At 35.4% G+C, this 24,810-nt stretch overlaps 3 protein-coding genes and 1 long non-coding RNA gene across 7 annotated transcripts in view; 2 read left to right on the top strand and 2 right to left on the bottom strand.

Moving 5' to 3' along the window:
* SASS6 (SAS-6 centriolar assembly protein) overlaps positions 1–8,185 on the bottom strand; it is a 13,639-nt gene extending 5,454 nt beyond the window's left edge. For both annotated transcript variants that reach the window (XM_068690500.1, XM_068690501.1), the window contains exons 1-8: positions 7,809–8,185; positions 7,009–7,069; positions 4,742–4,821; positions 3,525–3,629; positions 2,392–2,563; positions 1,396–1,473; positions 316–435; positions 43–234 (exon numbers count right to left, since the gene is read on the bottom strand). In XM_068690500.1, the coding sequence (XP_068546601.1) occupies positions 43–234; positions 316–435; positions 1,396–1,473; positions 2,392–2,563; positions 3,525–3,629; positions 4,742–4,821; positions 7,009–7,069; positions 7,809–8,185 (1,185 nt within the window). The remainder of the gene's footprint in view (positions 1–42; positions 235–315; positions 436–1,395; positions 1,474–2,391; positions 2,564–3,524; positions 3,630–4,741; positions 4,822–7,008; positions 7,070–7,808) is intronic.
* On the bottom strand, positions 4,751–24,810 carry LRRC39 (leucine rich repeat containing 39). 3 transcript variants are annotated; one of them, XR_011098852.1, is made up of 11 exons: positions 23,724–24,810; positions 22,011–22,121; positions 21,060–21,259; positions 20,047–20,152; positions 18,806–18,962; positions 18,120–18,256; positions 17,555–17,700; positions 17,039–17,191; positions 15,691–15,830; positions 7,009–7,069; positions 4,751–4,821 (listed from the first exon to the last, which is right to left on the bottom strand). XR_011098852.1 is itself a non-coding variant. In XM_068690508.1 (10 exons), the coding sequence occupies exons 3-10, from the start codon at positions 21,182–21,184 to the stop codon at positions 15,110–15,112; spliced, it is 1,020 nt and encodes a 339-aa protein (XP_068546609.1). In that variant the 5' UTR covers positions 21,185–21,259; positions 22,011–22,209; positions 23,724–24,810; the 3' UTR covers positions 12,942–15,109. The 3 variants fall into 3 exon arrangements, 2 of the variants coding, with proteins under 2 accessions (XP_068546609.1, XP_068546608.1); XM_068690508.1 differs by lacking the exons at positions 4,751–4,821; positions 7,009–7,069 and adding an exon at positions 12,942–15,165 and having other exon boundaries at positions 22,011–22,209; XM_068690507.1 differs by lacking the exons at positions 4,751–4,821; positions 7,009–7,069 and adding an exon at positions 12,942–15,165.
* LOC137860348 (uncharacterized) lies at positions 8,136–9,447 on the top strand. Its single transcript, XR_011098853.1, has 4 exons — positions 8,136–8,267; positions 8,471–8,517; positions 8,612–8,678; positions 9,424–9,447. It is a non-coding gene; the product is annotated as an uncharacterized lncRNA (long non-coding RNA).
* TRMT13 (tRNA methyltransferase 13 homolog) lies at positions 14,027–15,323 on the top strand. Its single transcript, XM_068690509.1, has 2 exons — positions 14,027–14,337; positions 14,660–15,323. Exons 1-2 carry the CDS (start codon positions 14,027–14,029, stop codon positions 14,835–14,837), a joined length of 489 nt encoding a protein of 162 aa, XP_068546610.1. The 3' UTR covers positions 14,838–15,323.

The raw sequence follows: 24,810 nt of genomic DNA, 5'->3' as shown, positions 1-24,810 counted from the left end.
CTAAAAATTATAAGTTTGGTTATGGGAATTAATTAGCCATACATCATCTACTCCAGATAGCTTTGCTTTCAGTTCTCTGACTGTGGAGTCTCCTTTGTATCTCCTTTCTGTTAGATCTTTATTGATAACCTCAAGTTCTGAGAGTCTGTTCTGCAACTGTTGAATACTTTTCTGATGCAAACTTTCCAATTCCTTTTTCTGTTGTTCATGCTGTTGTTGGTACTGAGCTTGTGCCTACAAAGAGGAAAAAAACAGTTATCCAACAAATCTTAAGCAGAAGCCAAGAATATTGTTAATTCTTTCCTGCTGTCATACCTGGAGAGTTCTTTCCTTCTCATTTGTCAACTCCTGCGTGTGTTTGTTTGTCAGAGCTGCAGTGTATGATGTCCATTCATTTTTCAGTTTGTCTAGTTCCCGGCTCTTCTCTGACAAGCTCTGTTGTAGTTTGACAAACCACACAGCAAGGTTTTAAAAACCGAAGCATTTAATTTGATACTGAATGATTCTTTATTGTTACTTTGTGAAAGTGCATCTCAGTACAAGACACCAAAATATCCGGTCATTCTAAGAACAGGAAAGTTGTTGAGAAGCTCAATAGCAGCTTTCTGACCTTATGTGAATAAAATAATCTTCATTTCAAATTGTATTTTCTTCTAACTTAAGAGTGAAAAAACAGTCTGCTGATGTTCTCTATCATTATCTCTTCTGGATGTTTTAAACACAAAGTGCTCTAGTGGGAGGGGCCAGGGGAAGAGTTCTTAAGCAGCATCTTTCTGTCTTTTTGGTTTGTAGTTCTGCATTTCAATTTACCAAATATAATCTATTAGGCTCCAATTGCATGAAAAATGCAAAGATGAGTGTTCTACTCCAAAAAAATGCTCCACAACAGGAGATTTAAGGAAATTTTTCTGTTTCATGATGGTCAAAAAAGCCACCTTGATAGTTCTAGAATTTGACCCATTGCTATCATTCTCCTAAAGCACAAATGCAAAGTCACTACTGGGCTGACTATAAAAATCCAAAAGTGAACATCCAATACTTCTGATTTATTTGTCATGGTTTCACAGTTTCTGCAAATATAAAGGTTTCTAACCATATGCAGAAAATTTAGAGAATATTTGTCTACTCTTATTCTTTTCTCTCACTTCCACATCAATTATTTTGGCTAGGTAGCGGTTACCAACCAGACCACTATACACACATTCTCCACAGACTGGGGAAAAAAAAAAAAGTACTAAAACAGAAAAAAAGAGGTAGAACAAGAAAAAATGAATTTGTTAGCATAGCCTTATACTGGAAGTCCACAATTAACAAGTTGTATTCACGTACAGCATTAGTTACCTAACCTAGGAAGTACAAACAACTTAGAACAGGAGAGTTAAAAACGCACGTTACCTGTTGAGTATAACTCAGTTGTCGGGTCAGATCCTCTTCAGTTTTTTTAAGTTTTTCTTCCAAAATCATTTTGTCTTCCTGTGTACAAATTGATAGCAAGACAAACCCTTAGCTCCTAAATTGCTAGTATTTATGTTCCATTTTACCATCATTATATCCTTTCTAAGCAGCCACATATATATTGTAATTGTGGAAGCATCACCTTATTAAATAAAATCCATATTGAGTAAGATTATACATTAAAAAAAATAAATAAATGCATTAGCTCACAAGGTAAAAATACTGTATTAAACTTATTAAGTCTCTTTAAGGAAAGAGAGCTATAAAGACTTGAGTACAAAGGAGCTGCATTAGTAACAAATTAACTAAATACTGTAAATTTGTTTCATTAAAATGACTTCATAGGCAGCTCTAAACATGACAGCACAATAGAAGGGAGGCAAATCACAGGCTACGAAAAAGACAACAGTCATACTATGAAATCATTAATTTTGCATTAGATTAAAATTTAGCACGCTACCAACTGCACCAACATTACAATTCTCATTTGCTATTTATACCACTAGCCCTCTGAAGCCCCTAGGACCTTAGAATTATACACACACACATGGTTTCCTAAACCCGATTGCAGAAAAAAAGACAGAAAGCTTACAGTATGTTATTTTTGCAGTTGATCTGGCAATCAGAACAAGGCTATGAAGCATGAAACACCCAAGTATTCAACAGCTGCATAGTGTATGCACTGCATATAAACACCCGATTTTCTGTCAGTTCGAATTATAACACTTGGTTTAATGGGTATGTAAGAGTCTCATTGCTAGAGTGAAAGTAACAATTTAGTTTTGTAACGTGCCAAAATAACCGCATGCAATGACACACATGAACTAAAATAATAATAAAAAAATCTACACAATTTGGTGCATGCTTTTGAAGTATTAAGACTGAAAAAAAAAAAGTTTAAATACACATAGCATCAAGACTCAGTCATCATTTTACCTTAAGGCATTTCAAGCAGTTGGCTAAAAATTTCTTTATTTCTGCATCATTTCCTGGTAGGAATTTTAGAGAGAGATGGGTAAGGTGCTTAAAAGGGTTGGTCTCCACAATATTTAAAGAGACAGGAGTGTGATCTAGATCAGATGTTGAAGAAACTAACTGCAGCAAAAACCTAGGGAAAAACAAAATAAAAACAACATTTACCATACCATTACTGAGACGACCTATAGATCCTACAAGCTATTTTCAAATAAAATATATTTTTATACATGCAATAAAAGGCTGACCAGCTTTTCATTTGAAAAAATGACTATGCCATTCAATTCCAATGTTGTAGTTGATACTACAAATAAATATAATTTGGAATGCTTACACTTTAAAACAAGAAACGTACAAAACTTATCAGTTCAGTTATCTGTAAAATTTTCAGAAGCCTATCTTAAACCTAGGTGTCCAAATCAAGTAAGGCCTTTGTAACCTAATTCCAAAAGCAATAGACTCCTCAATCCTATTGCCTAGTTAAATTCACAGTCCATAGTACACACTTCAGGAAACGACCCCAACTACTGGGGAGTGAGGTACTGCGAACAGGGCTTTCTCAGTGTGCACACACAAAAGCCATGTATGAAAATGCCACTATAGGAAAGAGTAAACCTCAGGTCACCCGCCTCACATATTAATATCTGAGCACTGAAACAAAAGCAAGAGAAAATCCTTATCAGAATGCCTTATTACTGTGGCTTCTCTTGTGAAAAATAACAATTTATACTTCAGTCCATTAAGCTCGTATTAGCTCTCTAGTATTAAACTGTTCCAACCCCCTGAAAAAAAAATAAATATATATATATATACACAACCACCCAAATCACACAGTGGCACTGCATCCTTGCGCATCTGCTAGCTTCTTGTAACTTGCCAGCTTCAATTCTGATAAGGGAGCCTACATGTATGCAGCAATGTCACTGCTGAGACCTCTTAAGATTTAGGCTGTGTCAGCAACATCCACTAACCGATACTGAGATGTCCAAGGAAAGGTTAAACAATCCTTGTTCTACTGACTTAGTCTGTTGGACAAATATTTTAAAAACTCAAAACAGATACACAGAGTGATATGGTACTCACTTATCACCTACCTCGGGATATCTTTGTTCTGTTCATGAATGCATTGTTGAAGCAGATCTATAAATTTTTGTGGGAAAGCAGAGAAGTCTACCAAGAGACCTTGCTGGGATTTCAAGCTACATAAACAGATTGGGAAAAAAATATTAACATTATATAGAAATGTAATTTATTTTCTAAAGAAGTATTTTGTTTACATGAATAGAAAGAACCAATTCTGATCATATCATTAAGTTTGCTAGTATGTTATTTTCAACCCTGAACACAGAAGAAACGTGATCATGTCTTGGATAATATTCTCTGGTGATTACTTTTAACTTCAAGAATTTTTGCAAGACTGCTGCACTAAGAAAAAAAAAAAAAAAAGCTACTGTGGCAGAACAAGCATATTCCTTCAAGCATAAGTCCTTCTTAAGCACAGCACAGTAAGGATAGGGGCACAGGGAAGTATAAAGGGTCAATGCTTTGCAGATGAGGGAAGAGTCAAAAATTACAAAGATTTTACCTGCCTACTTGCTCATTTAATTGTGCACCTTCACTACCAATGTGGTAAACTCGAAGACAGAAACAGACTTGCAAACATGTATGCAGAAGCCATACTTTGTATAATGAAAACATGAAATATTTCTGCACATCTGCTTTAAAAATTCTATTTTACTTTTGAAGCACGTTGATTACACAGGTGTGTATGTATGATATATAATAATACCTTTTTTGAAGAAGAAAAGCATGAACTGTTTGTGCCTGGGGCTCAAATTTGATGATCAAATTCTGAGCAAACGAAATAAACTGAGATGCAACAGTGCAATTAGAATGGAAAAAAAAAAAAAGAAAAAAGAAAACAACTACAAGACAAAGCCTCAGGTTTGGAAGCTATGTATGCAGACGTACTTTCCTCTTGGAGTTAGCTCTTCAAATAGTTCACAAACTTACAGTAATCTATAAGAAGCAGTTATGATACAAAAAAAGACACAGAGAGTACAATAAACTGTGGTACTGTAACTACACAGGGAATTTAATGTCAGGATTCTGTCACTCATCTGCATAACCTCGAGCCAATAACCTTCCTACACTTGTCAGTTTCACAGATGGGTGGAAGAGAATACTACCGCCAAAAATCTGCAAATGAGATATGCTAGAACCAAAAGTCTAAGATAAACCTTTATAAGCTAAAAAAAAAATATTTTTTATTACCATGAGGAATGTTCACAAATATTACAACTTCACTCACCTTTGAAAATCTTCCTCAGATATGACAAGATTATAAAGGAAAAAAGGGTCAGCATCATTAGTCAAGCGGACAGCTAAATCCTGAAAAGAAAGGTATTTCAATATGTTTTTAAAATACTGTAAAATACACTGTCGGATTGTTTAAATATTGCAAACAGTTTATTTAATATTTTTATTTTTTAACCAAATTAAAATAAGAATTATGGCAACTAATTTAGAAAGGAGAAAACATTCACATTTAACACAATTTCGATTTTAAATACTACAGTGGGGAAAAAAAAAAAAACAGAAAAACTATTTCTCACAAAAATAAAACAAGTAAAATCATTCAAATTTCAGCAGCAAATTTTTCAAAATTCCACATCTCTTCATTGTTCTACCTGAAGACAATTATTTGCCCGCTGAAGGAAGAATATCCCCCATCATTAAGTAGTGTGTAGATCCCACCTATGAGCGAGCATAGGTCACTGTAGGGTCACAAACACGCCATTCCCACATTTGCAGGTTTTTCAGGTCCTACTGCTCCAAGCAATTTGAGAAAACACCTTCTGAACAGTCTATATATTGGAATACAGAGCTTAGCAAAGGAAACATATAATTGATGCTGCTAAAATCTACTAAACTTGTAAGGAAAATTGTAGTTTTATGCTGCTTTGGTTTTAAAAAATAAACTCGTTTGTTCACTGGAAGCCTCCACAGTGTTTTGGAAAAATTGTTTTCTCTAAAAATTGTAGTCTTGTTACAAGGCTGGGACTATTAAAAACACCTGGTACATTAAACCCACACACCTGCTGTCTAATAAAGAGGCTCAAACCTACGTGAAGAGCAGAAGAAAACCAAGTAGAAAACTTCCAGCTTAACTGAAGTGTTACCACAGCACATGTACACCTACAAAACTGAAGTAAGTTGCAGTAATTCAGGTACCACTAAGAATAACAAAACTCTTAGCTAGAGCGGTGTAAACAAACCTTGGGACTTACACATAAAGCTAGCTGTTAAAACTACTGACACTACAATATAACTAGGGTAGGCTGTCGGGTAGGATAAGAATGCCTGCTTGGTTTCATGTCCCACAAACTGATCTGAGTACAGGGAGTTATCTTTTTAGAGTGATCACTCACTGATGTACACAACTGGATTTCAACAATCCTGCTTTTATATATATATATATATATATATATATATATACATATACACACACACACTTGGTACACAGTTCTTAACTGAACACTGCTTGTTCAAATAACATCATCACCACAGTTAAGAGAATTAAATATATATATATAAATATATATATATAATTAGAATTAAATATATTTATATCATATATATTATATATAACGTATATATTAATATTTTTAATTCTGGTTATATTTATATTTAATATATCATATATATTAGTTATATATAATGTATATATTGATATATTTAATTCTAATTATATATATATTTAATTCTCTTAACTGTGGTGGTGATGATAATGTTATGTGAACAAGCAGTGTTCAGTTAAGCATTCAGTTAATGAAGACAAATACAGATGAGTGTGTAAAGGAGCAAAACATAGATTTATGTGTGTACATATATATACATATGCATACATATAAATACATATATGTGTGTATATGTTTTGCTCCTTTACACACCCATCTGTCTTCATTAACTCTATCACCAACTGATGACCAACTGTAACACCACGGTATGTGGAAATAAAGTTTAAATAACAAATTAGACACACAACAAAACAGATTTCATAATCCCTAATATAAATCTCATTGCTAGTTTCCTAAGGATTTTTTTTTTACTGCACTTTAGTACATTACTTCTTTCCTATCCCTACTGGGTGAATTCCAAACATTCAAGGACAGCAACACACACACTCATAAAAAAAACAAAACGTTGCATCCACACAGAAGTTGTAATTTTCAGTAGTTTAGATGAGGACTTTGCAAGGTCAATAGCATTTTTAAACAAGAACTAACTATATTTAAAACAAGACTGCTCTTAAGCTAACTCAAGATCCTCCAAGGGTCTACAAATTCTTCTCGTTTTTAAGTTTATAAATTTCCACGAACAGCAAAACTAAAAAGGGTGAGCTAAAAAGGCTATGGGGAGAATCATACCAAACCAACTGAGTTACTCGAAAATAAAATAAGATCAAGTGACAAACATACCAAAATCTTATTTTGCTTTTCCTTTGCCTGTTTGTCCTGTTATGCAACGAAATACTGATAAAACAATGAACGACACAAATGTAATAGATCTACAAACCTTTCTGTGAACAGGATTAGAAATTGACAGCAGCTCAATATTCACTCGGACATCTAATCTCCTGTGTACAACAAGACGTAACATTAACAAATCAAGAAAATATTCTTCAAATAACATCTGTTCACAGCAACCTTGCAGGAATCAGATGACACTTAGCAACCAACATTTAGGCAGAAATATCAAGAAAGCTCATGCTACTACTACTACTAAGATAACTGAAATCATGGGGCTTTCAGGTATGTTACAGCTCCTCAGTCACCTCAGTTGTTTTTTGTTTGTTTTATGCTTACGATCCACCAAACTCTCAATAACAAGGCACAAGTTTTTAAGGTTTGTCTGAAACCAGAACCTCTGGAAAGGTCTGCTGAGATGTATTAATGACTGCTGAAGATTATAACAATTATTTAAGCACCGCTACCTCTTGTCGAGTGACCTGAGAGGTTATGTGCATTAAAACACCCCACAGAAACCAACCGTCCCGTGCCAACTCTGCCGGGCCCTCAGTAACCGCGGCTGCCCGGAGACGCACGCAAACAGCGGCCGGCCGCAGCCCCACACGGGGAAGCCGCCTTCAGCCGCTTTCCCCCCGACCCTCCTGTAACCGCGTCCCCACCGCCCCTCTGTGCCTCCTCCCCGGCCGGAGCCGCTCCGGCCCCATAACGCGCGGACCCCCAGCGCAGCCCCACAGCCGCACCGATACAGCGCAGGAAGCAAAGAGTATAAAGGAAAAGGCGTCGTTCGGGAGCCCTTCTCTCGAAAGAGGCAACAGAGCTTCCCTACAGCGATCCCTCCCTCCTCACCTCTCCTGGCAGCCGGGGCCCCGCAGCCGCACGCTGAGCGCCCGGTTGAACAGCCCCTCAGCCGCCATTTTGCGCTTTGACTTTGCCGCTCGGCGCCCGCGGAGGAGGAGCCTCAAGATGGCGCCCGGGCAGCCAGCGCGGGGGGAACTGGGAGCGAGATGGCGGCGCCGCAGCCGGAGCCGGGCCGGTGCGCCTACTTCGTGGCGAGGAAGAAGCGCTTCTGCAGGATGGTGCCGGCCCTCGGGAGGCGCTTCTGCGGCGAGCACGGGCAGCAGGAGGTACCGGGAGGGGAGAGCCCTGGGGGCTGCGGTGTCCCGGGAGGGGTCGGGGCGCTGAGGCAGCCGCCGCCGCCCCCGGCTGTGGTGGCCCCGCTGCATGGACGGGGCCGTCCTGTGAGCCCTGGAGTCCTACGGGCAGCAGCTCAGCGGTAACGCTGCCATTCAGTTAAAGGTTTAGGAGGTGTTTTATTTCTAAATATTCAATTCTTGACCCGCTTCCTCCACTCTAGTTAACCAGGCTATCTCAGGATAGGTGTTTCAGAACACTCAAACGTTGCTCAAAACTCGTAACATTCATAAAACTCAAAACACTCTTAACATTCTCTAAAATGGGAACACTGAATGTGTGCTTTAGTGTTGTTTAAACCTTTTCTTTATAACTAGAAAGAAAATGACAGAAAAAGAATTCCATGTCCTCTTGATCCAAAACAGTAAGTATATGTAAATACTTTCTTTTTTTTTTTTTTTTTTAAATCAGAGTTCTCATTATAAATGGTGTTACTTACTTTTCTATTTGGATTTTAGCACTGTATATGAAGACCAGCTACAAAAACATTTGAAAAAATGCAATTCAAGAGAGAAGCCAAAGCCAGTAAGTACAGTGTAAAATTCAGCATTGCTTCATCTCAGCTTTAAGGCCCAAACCATTACAGCTTTGCACAAAATTTACTGTGGTGAATATAGCTGTGAAGAAGAAAACTGCAGTCTTAGAAAGCACTACCATAAGCACAGTGTGGAAACTTGTTCAGCTGAAATGGAATTCGCATTCCATGCTCCTTGTCTGCTATATCTCGCTGTAATTCTGTATAACTTTTCAGTTCTCTTAGTTATGAAGGAAAATGCTAAATGGAATTTTCTCAGATGTTTTCTAAGAACAAGCTCTCACAATGCCATAAAATCATTTATTTTAGAGGCTTAATGAGAGATTGTCCTGGAAAAGCACAACTGGCAGAGAGCTGTAGATGTTTTCTTACCTCTGGCAGTCTGCTAACTTAAGTATCTGCCAGCTTCACTCAATTTAGCAGTGAATTATGGAAAGCAAGGCTGGCAGTTGCGGTCAGTGCTGAAGGAAGGAATCAGATACATCTCAACAGCTGTTCCAAGAAAACAAAGACAGCTTCTTTATCCTCTATGTTTCTGTCTTACCAATGCTGCACATGAGAAATATTAAAGTTGTCACTGTTACCAGTCTAGTAAGCATTAACAGCTTAATTCTTATAAATACATTCATTCTTGTCAAAATATGCCAGAACAGTAACTTCTGCTGGGTATTTAGGATCAGACTTTAGGAAAATAATGGTAATAAAATCAGATTGCTTTTCTCTTGCTTTTTGAAGGTCTACTTTGTTCAAGATATTAACGCAGGTTTAAAAGATGTAGCAGAAATACCAGAAAAACAAGTGAGTACACTTACTCATTCCAAAGCTTGTTCCCTACGTAACATGCTGCAATTTATGATATGACTAAAGAACTAGCAAAAATAAAATGGTCTTTTTTTCCCTTAAAAGGTAACGCTCTCTTCCCTATCCAAAGAAGAGTTGGAGAATTTAATTATCAAGTTGAAAAAAGCAACTAATGGTGAGCTCACTTAATACACTAAGGCATTTTGAATTGAATTAATTATTTCCTTGTTATATTTTTCATTAAATATTTATGAAAAGGTGGGATGTATTTGACACTAGAACACATCTGAAGTGATTATCATTAAGGTGTAGACAATCCTCTAATAACTAAATCTTAATTAGCAAAAATGATTGAGAAAATGATAAAACAAATTTTGTTGCTGTTCATATAGCTAATTTTCCCTCCTTTTGTGCTTTCTTTTGTTATTTTCCATTCAAATATCACTACGGATAACTATGTTTCTGTTACGAAGCTGTGATGATAGATTTAGGCTCTCAACAGTGTTTTGTTAATGCCACAAATTGAGCTCATGTTTGAATATCTTAACATGCTACAAAAACAAACTCTTGACACCTATACTGAAAAGTTTTGCATTTGTATGCAGGTCTGGAACTTGACCTTAAGGAACAAATACTGTCTCACAAGGCTTTACATGAAGCCTTAAATGACCCAAAGAATGGCGAATCTGCTTTTAAACATTTGAAACAACAGGTATGGTCTCTGCTTTACTAATAGCTGTAGATGTCTTCAAAAATGTGGAATTCTCCAGCTGTAAATTCCAATGACTGCATATGCATAGTGCTAGTCACTTCATATAGAGGAAATCTGATATGCTTTATATAGTTGTATGCTTTTCAAATACTAGCCTATCTATATTAAACCTAAAAATAGCTGCTTTAAGTGTTAGTAACAAAAGTTTATTAAGATCCTAAAATAAAGTACAGTGTGAGATTCTCGTGAGTTTTCATTTGTGTATTCTTATTTTCTATTGATTTAAAAATAAATATGAGCTACAAAAGGGAAACTACTGTAGTGCTAAGTGTAAAAGGAATTTCTTACTTTTTCAATAAAGACTTTCCAGTTGTGTAGAAACATAAAAAGAATTAGTCTGAGTTTATTTTCTGCCTTTTAGTGTATATTGAATATATATAGGAATTTTAAGGAAGATGGATTGCATACTATAGCAAAGTAGGACTTTGAGAAAGGAAAAAAAAGTGAGAAACATCTGTTTTCCATACTTTCTTCCTGTGCTCTACTTTTCTTTCCTATGTATTAAAAATACATAATGACACAGATACAGAGAGGGCTCTGTGGGTACTGATGCTTCATAGCTGTCTAGAGTAGCACCCATATTTTGGGTGGCTACTTTTAGAATCAGCAAAGAACACTAATCTTACTGTGTACCTGATCCCAAAAGTCCATTTCAAAGGCTTCTAGGTGGAGTTCTGTGGGTCGGGTGATGCTGATTTGCCAGAATTAACTCTGTTCCTCTGTGCACACAAGACCCCTTCCCTAATGTGTCATGGAAGGGAGGCCTTGAAAAAGTTTTCTGCAGTTTGATGAAATAATAATTTTTTGTCAGGCATTGCCATGCATGTGTATATATTTGCTTGGTTCATAAATAATCTTCTTATGTTTGTAGGCTTCCATTTTAGGTAACATGGAAAAATTACATTTGCTTGGTCCAGGAAGATGTTTTATTGAGTTTGGAGCTGGGCGAGGAAAGCTGTCTCATTGGGTTGATGTTGCCTTACAGGATGTTGAAGATATTCAATTTTTGCTTGTGGAAAGGGCAACTACAAGATTCAAGGTAGAAGAGAATATTGTCACATTAGCAGAGTGTAATTTTTAAGCTGTTGTTACTGAAGTTGTTAGCATTTGCTTTTTATCTTCAAAATAACATAAAACCTAAAGAAGAGAAGGCTCCGGAGGGGGACCTTGTTGCAGCTTTTCACTTGTTAAAGGGGGACATAAAAAGATGGAGAGTGACTCCTTGTCAATCAGATAATGACAGGACAAGGGGTAATGGTTTTAAACTAAAAGAGGGGCAATGTAGATTAGAAGTTAGGAGGAAATTCTTCACTCAGAGGGTGGTGAGGCACTGGAACAAGTTGCCCAGAGAGGCTGTGGATGCCCCATCCCTGGAGGTGTTCAAGACAAGGTTAGATGAGGCCCTGAGCAACCTGATCTAGTGGCTGACATCCCTGCCTATGGCAGGGGGTTGGAACTAGATGATCTTTGAGATCGCTTCCAACACGAGCCATTCTATGAAATGTTAAAAGTTTTGGAAGTGTTCTTGTGTTCCATACTTTGTAATAAATATTAAAAAAATAAAATAAAAAATAAATAATAAATAGTGTATTCATTAGAAAAAAAATCTTAGTGTTTTATGTTGGAAGGGTGCAGATGTTGACTTAAAAGCAAAAAGTGTGGCACTATTAGCTGCAGCAAAACTGTAATTATTAGTGGCTGGCCATATTTAATGAATCTATTTCATTTACACAGGTGGATGGAAAACATAAAAAGAGAGATTCTGTATTTGAAAGGCTTCAAGTTGATATTCAGCACTTATGCTTAAGTAAGACTTAAAATTAAGCCTTTATTTCAGAATTAAAGGGTTTAATTCTGTATATTGAGTCAATGTAATAGTACATTTAAATGTATCTCATTTTGAAAATTCTTTCTTACTGGTTACCTAGTATTGTTAATGGGGGGTGTGTGTATATATAAAAATCACTATCTTAAAATTATCAAACAGACTTAAAATTTCTGCTTTTTTACATTTATGGGACAGTGTTGTGGATGAAAAACAACAAAACAAAAAACACTTGAAAGATTTTTTTAGAAGTTGCAAGATTATACATCTTTGGGTGTACAGAGGGAAGCAAGTTCTGTATATCATTTATATGCAAACACATACTGTAGATTAATGCATCTCATAAAGACAGTTGTTAATACATAATGTCGTGCTTACATTTAATAGTATGGAAAGGCTGGAATGGTTAAGTGCATTTATTCTAGTATAAATGCAAAATCCTTTATTTCTAATACTGCATTTTAATAAAAGGCACAGTATTTACATTACTATTTAACCGAAGTTTTTCTCTGGGCCACAGTTAATTCCAGAGTTCTCTGGTAATCATTTTACTGATACATTGTTTTTGTTGCTGCTCAGAAACAAAACTGTGTTGCTTTATAACAGCATTAAAATACATTGTTCATACAAAGCTGAGTTGTTCAAGAATAGTGCTTCTCAACCACTGTATCTGCTTCCCTTCATCTTAGAAAAAATCATTTTAGTAACAGTATGTGCAGACCATTGTATTTTTAGTAGCATCAAACGTTTATTTATTCTTGTGTTAAGTGTGCTGAAGTTGTATTAAAATAAATATATATACACACACTGCCCCCTACAGTAATGGGGGGGTAGTTTATTTTTTATTTAAAAAGGTTGTGTTTTGTTTTGTTTTTTTCCCAGATAAGGTACCTAGTTTAGAGAAGAAAAGACTACCTGTGGTAGGAATTGGGAAACATTTGTGTGGGGCTGCCACAGGTATGAATTACATGTTTGTTAACTGCAGGAAGTTAGGATATTATGTCTTACATTCTGAAGGGAACGATTTTCTAAACTGTTTTTATGCTTTTTCTTTCCATCTAGCTCGCTATTGATGAATTCTATTCTAAATATCTGTTGCCTGCAGTGGAACTGAAAATAGATAATAGTAGACCCAAATTGTACTTCAGTTTATGACAGAGTAGAACAAATAATGGGGGGGTGGGGGTTGTCCTTGTCAACTGTTGAAAGTTATTTCTTTACACTGTCATCTCTATCCTAAAATATTTTTCTTTCTAAAACTGTATTGGCTCTAAGTACATATTCCAAACAAATAAGAACTTCTTTTCTGTCCTCATAACTTTGAACTAATACACTTTTCCTAAAATTACATGCCTACTAACTTGAGACATCTCAACTCTAATGCTTGTATATGTACTGTTAAAGATGATACAGAACATCTAAGAAGTATACATATTATTAAAAAGTATACGTAACATAAACATTAAGAAGCATATATTAGTATATCCTAGGTATTAAACTTTTAGAGCAAATAGTGACATGTTTTATAGGGAAGAGATCCTCCTTCAATATACCACTCAATTAACCAAAATATTTCAACTTGATTTGGGTAGAAGAAGAGAACTCAAGAGAATAAGCCCTTAGGAGCTCTAGAGGTTTCATAATATTAATTTAGCGCTTTAGGTTTTATGTTTTCAAACTATGCTTCTAATTTTTCAGTATTCTCAAAGTTGTTTTTTGGCTTGTGATGCATACTTCTATTCTTTTTGGGATGTACGTTGCCAGCTGCGATACAGCTGATATAAATAAAGGCAGGGTGGTCGTTGCTAGTAGTTTCAGTATATCTGTTTTTTTTTTTTCTAGATCTCGCTTTGAGATGTTTGGTAGAAAGCTATGCAACTTGCTGTGAAGGAGAAAATGAAGAGCCTGCAGCAAAACGTCCTAAGAATGATAAGACAGAAATGGCTGCTAAAAGTTCAGCTGATAATGAAAGGAACAAAGAAGACGTTAAGCCTGTAGCTGGAATTGTTATTGCACTGTGTTGCCATCACAAATGTGACTGGACACACTATGTAGGAAGAGAGTTCTTCCAATCAGTAGGACTTGGACCAGTAGAATTTCATTATTTTCAGAGAATGAGTAGCTGGGCCACTTGTGGCATGCGAGAAACCGTAACCTCTACTAGTGAAGAAAGTGAAGATCACGCTAACAACACAGAAGAACATGACCAACCATACAGCAAAACAGAGAGTGGTTTTGACACTCTGCAAGGGTATGTGGTGATGTTTTTTTTTGTTTTTGTTTAGAATATAGACTCTAGCAGAAAAGCAAAATTACATATGGTAGAACATGAAATGGTTTGGGGTCCTCAACAAGACTTGTTTTTACAGGAATACTTTAATTACTCATAAAAACGTTTTACTTCAAAAAATCAGTTTTAACAGACAAAAGTTTTAAAATATTTAAATGAGATGCTTGTCTGAGGTGAAGTGAACTTATAGTTATTTCAGTAGTTTTTCTAAGCATAAGTGCTAATGTTCATTAAAATTATTCTCCTAATACATGCTGTTTTTTTCTCCTGTTTGTGAAACTAGGCTACCCATTGAAGAGCGAAAGGAGATTGGTGCCCTCTGTAAACTGCTGATTGATCATGGACGGATCAAATATTTACAACAACGAGGATACAGGGCTACACTACAATATTACACAGAGTCTGCTGTATCCTTGGAGAATGTCCTGTTGACTGCTGTCCCAGAGCCAACTACATTATAGGATATAGATTTGGAATTGGTAGAAGACAAACTAAAATCTGTCTAGATCACTTGAAAAGCAGATTTAGTGCTTACAAAAAAAAAAAAAAAACTGTTTTAGTCTTTCCTCTACTCAGAAAACGGTTTTATAGTTCCCAGTTTCACTTGGAATTACAACTACGCAATCCAGTTCTCATTATTGGAAAAAAATCCCTAAGAATACTTGAGACTGGTTGTAGGCCTCATTGTTAGGAAGAAGTATATTCATTATTCTCTTCTACTCAGTTACATTCTTTAATCATTAGCAGTTATGATAGAAGAAGGACCAGAAGTGCAACTCTCCAAATTTCCTGGAAGACAATGGGTTAAAATAAGAGAAATGAACATAGTTTGTTTTCAGTTTAAAGTTCAGGATAGCTTTGTATTTTAAGTAGGCCAAAGTACTTGTTTTATCAGCTCATGCTGCTAATGGAATTCATTAAGGAATAAAATTCATTTTTAAACTCTTGATGTATTTTTGATAATTTGAATATTCATTTAGGAAATACCACTTTAAAAAGCTGGCTTAGGGTTCTAAAGACCATGTCAATTTTTTTTTAAGCCTTCATGAAGAACACATCTTCAATTAATTAAGTTCCTTGCAAGTAACAGCTGCTACCTGCACATCTGTTCAAAAGTGTTTTTTTGGTCTTTTACTGTGACCTTTAAGCACAGAGAAATAGAATATGTTGCTTTAGATATTACTGCCACTGGGCGTCTTTTTTTGTTGGTTTCTTTATATCTCCTAGTTTTCTTTTATCTAGTTTATCCTTCCCACTATTCTTATCCTTCATCACTCTATTCCAGAGGGATTGGAATTTGGAAAGAAACCATACCTGTTTTCTTCAGTGACTCCTGAATATACAAGTGCATGAATTCAATGCCGTACATTTCCTGTTGCTCCTCCTCTTCTGTATTCTCACACGGAGGGAGTGTGATCTCTAACTCCAGTGGATTGCCTCTGAAGTTGACAAATCTGACAGTTCATTGGAAAATGTTATGCTTGCACTAGGTTTTGTCCAGAGAAAAAAGCTTTTGAAACTGAATTAAGATTCGTCAGACAACATCTTGAACAAATGAAAAGTAATTTTAAGGGTATTTTTTCCAGATGCTATCTTACAAGTTAATAGAAACCACCAATATGAGAAGAATTATGTAAACTAAATGAAGATGACTTCTTACATTAACTGTAGCTGATTGTGGTGGGAGAAAATGTTGCAGTCTTCTGGGCTTCTCCCAGCTGTCAGCCTCATCTACTTTTCATAACCAGGGTTATGAACAAGGGTGCAAGTGCTGATGTTCTCCTAAGTTTGCAAGGCAAGAGCCAGTCCAGTCTTCCTCTGTTCTCAGTTCACCCCTTTCAGCTATTCCACATGTACCTGTGCCTGACTCTATTTCTGATGGTTACCTTAGGGGCTTTTTGCTACAGCATGCTCAGGATATTTTAGCTGCTGTAGGAAATGGGCCAAATAAGAACTGTAAGCTGGGTATTTCTCTGCTTGAGGAAAATGACACCTCTGAGCCTGTCCCTCCACGCCCAACCTACTACATTCTACAACAGCTACCATTACACAGGGAACACAGATTGTAGACAGATAAAGCCTACATCTCCCCTTTCACAAACTAAAGATTACATTGGGCAGGTGAGCTTGTATGTGTGTGTTTAAACAGATGCTGCTTCCTCCTAAATGGTCTGAAAACAGAAGAATTGCTTTACTGGATTAGGGATTATTTAGACTAATATTTTTTCTGTAAAATAACTAAATGAAAACACAAATAACAGGAAAGTTTGTCATAGAATACAAAATCTAGTTGTACCAATTAACAACTTACGTTCTTTCATTTTTTTTTTCTAATCTAGTACAGAAGAGTTTTATCCATATCCTTACAGGTGATACTTTTTTCTTCAGTTCTGAGTGTTTGGCTTTGCAGTGCCAACATTGTACTTCATCTTTTTCATGTTCAACACCTATCTTTCCTCCTGGCTCTTGGATTTAGGGAGCAATATATAAGGCCAATTAGAAGTTAGCATCTGGGCCTTTCGGAAATGAGAACATGTATTACAGTCTCCATTCACCTTTGGGGCTGTATCTATCATAGCTTATGTTCTTTAAATGATACACAACTTAGGGGAAGCTTTAAAACTTATTTGCTAGCATTTTTATTTATGCAGCTTTTTCTTACCTCAGATTTGTCATCTGCTTCATACAAGCAGGAATATTCTTAAGTTTGTTGTTGCTAAGAACAAGAGTACTAAGATTTTTCATATTACCAATGGTTTCTGGCAAAGAGTTTATTTCATTCCTCTGGAGCCATAAGGTATGGAGATTTTCCATTCTGTCAAAGTAGGTATTTGCACAATCAGTCAAGATTTAGAGAATTAAATATTAATACAAAGTAATTGATTCATCTTAAGAATCATAAATTAATTCATTCAGTCAGTTTAATAAAGGACTCACATAAAGAATACTAAAATCTCAAAAAAATTCATTGGTAAAAAACATTTAACTTGATAACTGATAGCAAATTTATTACTTGTTTATAGAATTGATTATTCCAATTTATCAAAAATGCATTAGGGCTGATAAATCCTAAGTTTGCTTTGAGGGTAATATTAAAATAATCTTTTGATGAATTTAACCATTAGAATTTCAGTGCAGCAGAATTCAGACTAAGATGTGATCTTTGAACTGTACTTACCTGTCAATTGCATCAGGAAGCTCCTGGAGTTTATTTCCCCCCATATCTAACCACTCTAGATTTGGCATGTTGAGAAGAGCTGAAGGGAGGGTAGTAAACTGATTCATGCACAAATCTACATGTGAAAGCTTCTTTAATTCACTTAACTAAAAAGGAAGAGAGATTTAATGCTAGTATACACATTCCATTACAGCAGTGATATAATCATGACTAAGAAAAAATTTAAAATACATTAAAACATATTTCAGAGTTTGTAAACAAAGAATGGTTTTTGAGTTGCATTAGCTTATATGCCTTAACAACTACAGTACTCTGGACAAAAACAGATTGGCTCCTGCAACTACTCAGGTGTATATATATATCCTTCTCATGTGACTTCAGTTTGACTAGTCTTGTGAGAATACTGGTCATGTGTGTTTCTGTGGAGTATTTATGAAATCAGAGTATCAAAATAAATCTGAAAACATGGAGTGCAACTTCTAATGAGAATAGGTTTTGAATAAATTCAAAATACACATTACCAAACAAACAAACAAACAAACAAAAAAGAACAGTATCTCAAAACCTGAGGAGGGAGATCACAGATATTCCTGTTGACAGCCAGTTCCAATCTTTCCAGGCTGATGCAATTGCTTATTTCCTTAGGAACAGACTTTATTCTATTGTAACTGAGAAGCAGCTCTTGGAGGCTAGTTAGCTGGCCTGCAGAAAGCATAAATGAAAGAACAAACATTGACATTTTAAGAGATTTGAAATACAACATTAACTGTTTTTCGTTATCCTAGTATTTTTATACAAGTACTTTGTGTTCTCACTAGAAAAAAAAAAAAATCATTGAAATTCAAGAACTTCAGGACACTAGTATAGAACTCTAGTTGAGTACTTCAAAAAAGCCTGAAAACTTACAAACAAGGGCAACTCCTGCTGTGAGCTCAGAACTTATAGCATGTTCTTCAGTATCACTTTTCTTTTATGTCTAATAACTGCTGTGCTTACAAGCTCTTCCCCCCCCCCCCCCAAAGAGCTTTCATAAAGACATAAAGATATGTCTTCTTTTACCTGGCCTTTTTTTTTTTTTCCTAATTTGTAGGGACTCAATAGCTTTAAGATCTGTCTCACTGCCAAATTTAAATCATGTTTTCTATCTACCCAGTTAGAATGCTAAAGAGGCAAAATGCACAAAAGTGGCATGTTTGAATAAAATTATTTTTCTTAGAAAAGCAGTTTAAAATAAAAGAAAGCATAGCTCACCAATTTCTTTAGGTATACTTTCTATTGAATTCCGGGATAGATCCAGAACAACAAGATTGTGAAATCTTCCAATGAACTGAGGAATTTTCTGCAAGCTAGTTCTGTGAAGCTGCCATTCCTGGAGATGGAGTAGTTTCAATAAACATGAAGGTAATGTCTAAGACAAGAAAGAGAGACCAGAAGAAATTCAGCTTAATACACAATAATACAGGCTTTGGTAGAAGGTGGTGGTTGGTTATTTGAAATATTAACACTTTGTATTATCATTATAATAAATAAGTCTTCCTTGTTCTTGAGCTATACTGTAGGATCCAGAAAAATAGTTCTGAACACTTGTGTCACTCTAATCGTTGTTTTAACCTGCCCACTGTTTGTTCCTAGGATTTAGATATCTGCACTACTGTCATTACTTGAAAAGCTTCAGGCTTTATAACTGAAGATGAAACTGCTCTAAATCGCTTTTTGCACTTCAGTGGTGATCTGAACTGTATTTCTTGTTCTGTCAAGAGAAACAGTGAGCAGCTGAGAGCAGAAGAGCGGAGGGACAGAATAACTGCAGTGGTTGTACGTTATTTGTTCTTAACAAAGAACAGAGCTTCCTTACACTAACCTATGGACCCCCAGAGTATTTCTGGGTGGGGCTGTTCCTCTCACTGGCCCCAGCATGGCCTCATTCACTTCATAGAGACCAGCATCTGCATTTCTGTGTTGGTGAAGCTGCCAGCTCTGCAGCTTAGAAGGTGGTTAGATTCCATTCAGTTGTTGATTCTACAGTTAGCACTTGTGCACATACATGTACACTAGAAACAATAAACTATTCTGGGAATACAATTTATTTGTTTTCTCTTTTAGAAAAAGTAACTAACAGTAAGAAATCTTTTCACTCATCTAAACACAGGTTTTTTTCCTTGATATATTTCAGTAGTTTTGGTACATTAACAAAATGAGGATTTACCTAATTAAACTCATCATTTGCAATGCAAATCTCTTCTAATGCAGGAAATGGGCTGTATTTGGGCTGTATTTTTGCAAAGTAATGCTTAATACTCAGGACTAAAAAAAAAAAAATCAGTTTGCTTTTACAGTCTCACAACAGTGCACCTCAATTCACTGTTAGCAAAGCACCGCATGAGCGCTTCCTAGAATAAAAATAGTATAGCTGTGAGTGTAAAGATGTAAATAGTAGTTTTCTAATGCATCAGTCATTCAGCCCAAGCAACGTTAATACCTATTAACACTACCTTCCATTCTTCTTCTTCTATCCTTAAAATTGCTCTTCCATCTTCATTAATTATTTTTTCTTTGAGCTTTGCTAAAGCGGCTCTCTCCTCCCAGACAAGCAGTAGCCTACAACAGAAAGAAACTCTTTCAGGGTTTCTCAATACTGGCAATAATTGCTACACATTCTATTTTCTGGAACAACAAAGAAACAGTAACTATTTTGGGTGACAAACAGTATTTATTACCTCTGGATGCTAGTTATACTATCAATTAAGGGAAAACAAGAACATGAAGTACATGAAGTAATGTTTGTCTGGGGTAACTTATAGGAATTTTACTTATTTGCAGCTCAACACATTTCTTCAAATTTATGGTCAGAAGGAAAACAAAACTGCATTCAGTTTCATCATATTGCATCAGGGCAAAAGAATATAAAGTCATGTGAAATTACAGTTCCAATTTTGAAACAACCTCTTGGGACAGTTCAACCTGAACTGAGTAAGTGCAAGCAGACAAGGTCAATCAGCTAAGCATTCGTTTAGCTTGGTTTCTGAAGGGGACTTGAATAAGAATTATGAGAATAAAGCTAATTCTCTTTCTTTCAGCTTTTATTTTTCAATAGTAACTTCTGAATTTGTAATTCCATTTCAAAATACATTTGACGAATAAGGAAGGGCTCCGAAACTGCTAATTTCTTCACATTTCATTAAATTGCTGGCCACATAGAAAACTAAGTGACCCTGTTAATTCCTCCATTGAGGATAAAGCACAGCAAATTAAATCCTGTATGGATTACTCTAACCAGTGGAGAGAATTTTAATATCCGTATTTAGTGGGTTTAGTATATGCTAACATTTTTATCTTAAAACGCAGTTCTTTGCTTGATGAACATATTGCCAGATTTGAACCAGTGGGAATTCTGCTGGAGTAAGGGCTAAAGAATTGGACTGGATGAGTTTGAAAAGACTAGTTACAGTCTACTGCAGCGTACCTTATGGTTTAGTTTTTTACAAGCCATCTGCAATTTACCTACCTTCCTGCAGACCTCTGTCTGAATTCCTTTTCTTTCTGTAATTCTTCATTTATCTTCTGTATTCTTACTTCCCAAAGTGTCTTCACAGCAGTGAATGATCCAATACAAACTGCAGTTTCAGTCATGATTCTTACATGTTCAGGTTCAGCCACAGGAATCTGACTGTAATTTCAGGCTCGATGCATCAACATATATAACAGCTACCAGATGGGAACAGTGACATGAAAACTAAAATATTGCCATACCTCCTCAATTACATCATTAAACATAGTTAATGTATTTAAGCTGACAGATTTTACCAATTGCTTTCTCTCTACAAAATAATTGCACCTAGTTAAATTTTATAGTTAAAAAAAGGTGATTAGTTTCATAAATCAGTTTTCAATAAAATCATTGTACAATGACCTGGGGAATTTGACCATTGGAGATCATTAAACCACAGTAGAAGTATCATTCAAATATGTTTATAACTACAATAAATAATGACAACAAATAAATTAGAAAGCACAAGGAATTTAAACCTTAATTTTGGGAATCAAGGTAAATAATAACCGTTGAAAGCACCATTTTGAACTTTTTTTTTCCCCAAAAGGTACCCCTGTGAAGTATGTTTTTGCAATCTCTTCTGCAGTCTTCATCAGTGAAGAACTATTTCTTTCAGTTTCTTACACCTTACAATTGTAGACTAGGAACAACCATAATTATTAAATGCAGATATAAACATTCATTCCTTTCCCAGGAAGAAATGAAACTGTTCCATGCAATTTTAGGCAGTTAAATCATGGTAGCTGCATCCTGGCAGGTATAAATGTTTGGAATTAAAGGAATTTTGCACTTCAGAGAAACTAAAATGTTGCTGGAAATAAATTATCATGCTTAATTTTCTTAATGGTTTCTCTCATATTCTCATATATAATCTCATATTGTATTTTAGAGTTAGTAATACATTACCTTTCAAGGCTTTTTAAGTTCTTCACACCTCTCTCTCAGTCTTCTTGGGGTCCTCCTGAGTTTCAGGATCCCAATTTATAAATAAGGCTAATGTTCTGAAGTCATCTTTTCCTTAGAGAGATAATTAATACATAATTTTCTGAAGAGCTGCAAAGTAGGATATTCAATCATCCCAATAGGTGCATCCCTCTGAAAAATACTGTCAGTATGGTAATGATTTGGGGAAAGTTGTTTGTTTGTTTTTAGAAGTAAACTGAAGCAGTGATAATCATATCAAGGAGAGCTTGGAGGGTTAAACTTTGTGCAAATAGCAGTGTACATACCTGTACTCTGGATGCTGGCAATCTGATTGCTCTATTTCAACTTTTCAATAATATTTGCAGGGGCTAAGTAACAAAAATGTTTACATATCCATTCAAACTGAAAAAGTGAGGAAAACTTTCTTCCTAACAAGTAGGTAGATGTAACGAAAGTGGAATGTCAAGTCTTTTCATGCAAATATTTCCTTACAATAACTGCAGCAGGTCTGCCTTTTAGAACACCCTTTACCATCATGTTTATTCTATTTTAATTTTACATTGCATGGATTACAGTCGTTTAGTGAACATTTCTGTGTTCAAACACGTAATCATTCTGCTTCATGTTTACAGTGTCTTTTGCTACCAGAGTTATTTGTAAAGCCTGGTTATACTGAAATCAATTAATCAACAAGGTATAGCCAGGCAAATAATAATTTTAAATCATCAGGATTACTTTCTGTTATAAAGACAGCATACAATCATATTATAAAGCTTGAATAAAGGAGAATCTGGTCCAACACTTTCATATTGAGGATTCTTAACTGTTCTCTGTTAAGGAAAATTGGCAGAACTTGACAGGTGATGCAAACAGTGTCACACAATGTGGCACAATGCACCCTGGTGCATTAGGAATTCAATCCCTTTTTAGGAATTCAATCCCTTTTTTCCTTTAAAAGAGGATTCTTTCCTTTTTCTCTCTTCTGCATAAACATGATCACATTTATGTGCTATATTTTGAAAGATTAACTTCTCTTCCAGTGATCCTCATAGAAATTACCTTTCCCATTCATCATGCAAATATGCAACAGTAGTGACTAAAACACTGTATGAGGCTTTTTGCTCTGATTTGTAGTTTCAATTTAAATCGCCATATTCTTCAGGGCTAGATTTCTATTGGGATTAAGCAATTTACCTGATCCATATTTTCTGAACTATATGCGTTTTCAGGTAGAAAACTAGAAATCTTTTTAAGTGTGTTGTGCAGAAAGGAGACATTAGGGTTCCAGTCTCAAAAGATATATTTGTTCATGCATACTAAACCCAGTATCAGACTATATAATCAATACTTATTTTTATTGCAATCTTACACTTGGCAACTCTCATTTGCAGTGGAAAACAGACGATTTAATAGACATTGCCTTAAAGCCATGAAATATCAAAGAGGCCCTAGGGATACGATTCTGTTTTCAAGGATGTTTAATTATATCACAGGATTATCAAAAGCTTTTAGTTCTTTTACGTTTCATTTTCATGACTAAAAAATGGACCACAAATATAAAAATCACATTGTCACTGACAATTCAGATGGGAATTCACAAGTGTGGCTGTAAAACAACCTCAAGTTCCTCCCATGTAATCTGATCTCCCCAAAACTTCATCTCCAATCATGTGAACAAGTTTAAGAACAACTTACCTCAAAGATGTGGTGCTTTCAAAGATTTTCCATGACTCATTGCTTTCTGCACAAGAGAATAGATAAGTTACAAATCTTGTCTGTACTACCAAAAACATTTGGAACTCTCACGCAGGCTCCAATGCAACGTCAGTCTAGTTCTAATTTTAACCTATGCTGAGAATAGAAGGTATCATATGAGGCACTTCTGCAAAACCCCCAAGCATTTACCACTCCTCACATCTTCCCAGTTTGCTGAAAATGACTAGACTCCCATGCATTGTTTATGAGATTAACAAAAATTACTAATTGTGAACAAAAAGAACATACTTGTTATGACACATAATGAAAACTAAGCAAGTTTTCAATTCAAAACGGCAATTACTTGTTTTACTCTTATATTGATTAATAAAATTATAGATCACTATTTGAGATAAAAGTCAGAAAACTGGATCATTCTAACCCATATTGCAGATTATAAGGGTATAAAATACGAAGATGAAACTTAACAAATGTCAGCCATTTGGTTGTAATCCTCTTTCAGTAGAAAGAATTTTCAGTCATTATTAGGCTTTCTTAAACTATTTAGATTCTACTGTTACAACACAGAACTTTATAAGAAAAAAAAGGCAGGGGTAAGCCCTCTCCAGTCCATCAAAAACTACCTGACTGCTAATGCCTACATAAAAAAGATACTGTTTTAGCTTTCAGTCTTCAAATGTGTATTTTTCATAATTTTGTGTGTTTGTTTTTGATGGAGCTGGGGCAAAGTTATGCAAAAGCAAAAATGATCTAACAGCTTCTTTAGTAATAGGTATTTCTTCTTTCAGTTCTAGTATATGTTCAATCCTCACGGTATTTTTATTTTTTAATACAAAAAATCATAACTTAAAGTCTACTTAATTTCTTCTTCCTTGGAAGAGGTAGATAATTAGAGTTAGACTAAAAAACTCTTCTCTTTTGTTGGATTTTTAAGAAATTTCACATTTCTCCTGTGAACAAAAATCTTCTATGAAACATTTCAAGATCACTTTATCACTTTCTATTTTACACTTTTGTTGTCTCATTTCATTTTTTGCATGATCATAATACTAAAAAAAAATACACT

Source organism: Anas acuta, chromosome 8, assembly GCF_963932015.1.
Source record: "Anas acuta chromosome 8, bAnaAcu1.1, whole genome shotgun sequence".
NCBI classification, from domain to species: Eukaryota; Metazoa; Chordata; class Aves; order Anseriformes; family Anatidae; genus Anas; species Anas acuta.
This window is presented reverse-complemented; position numbering and strand designations above follow the sequence as displayed.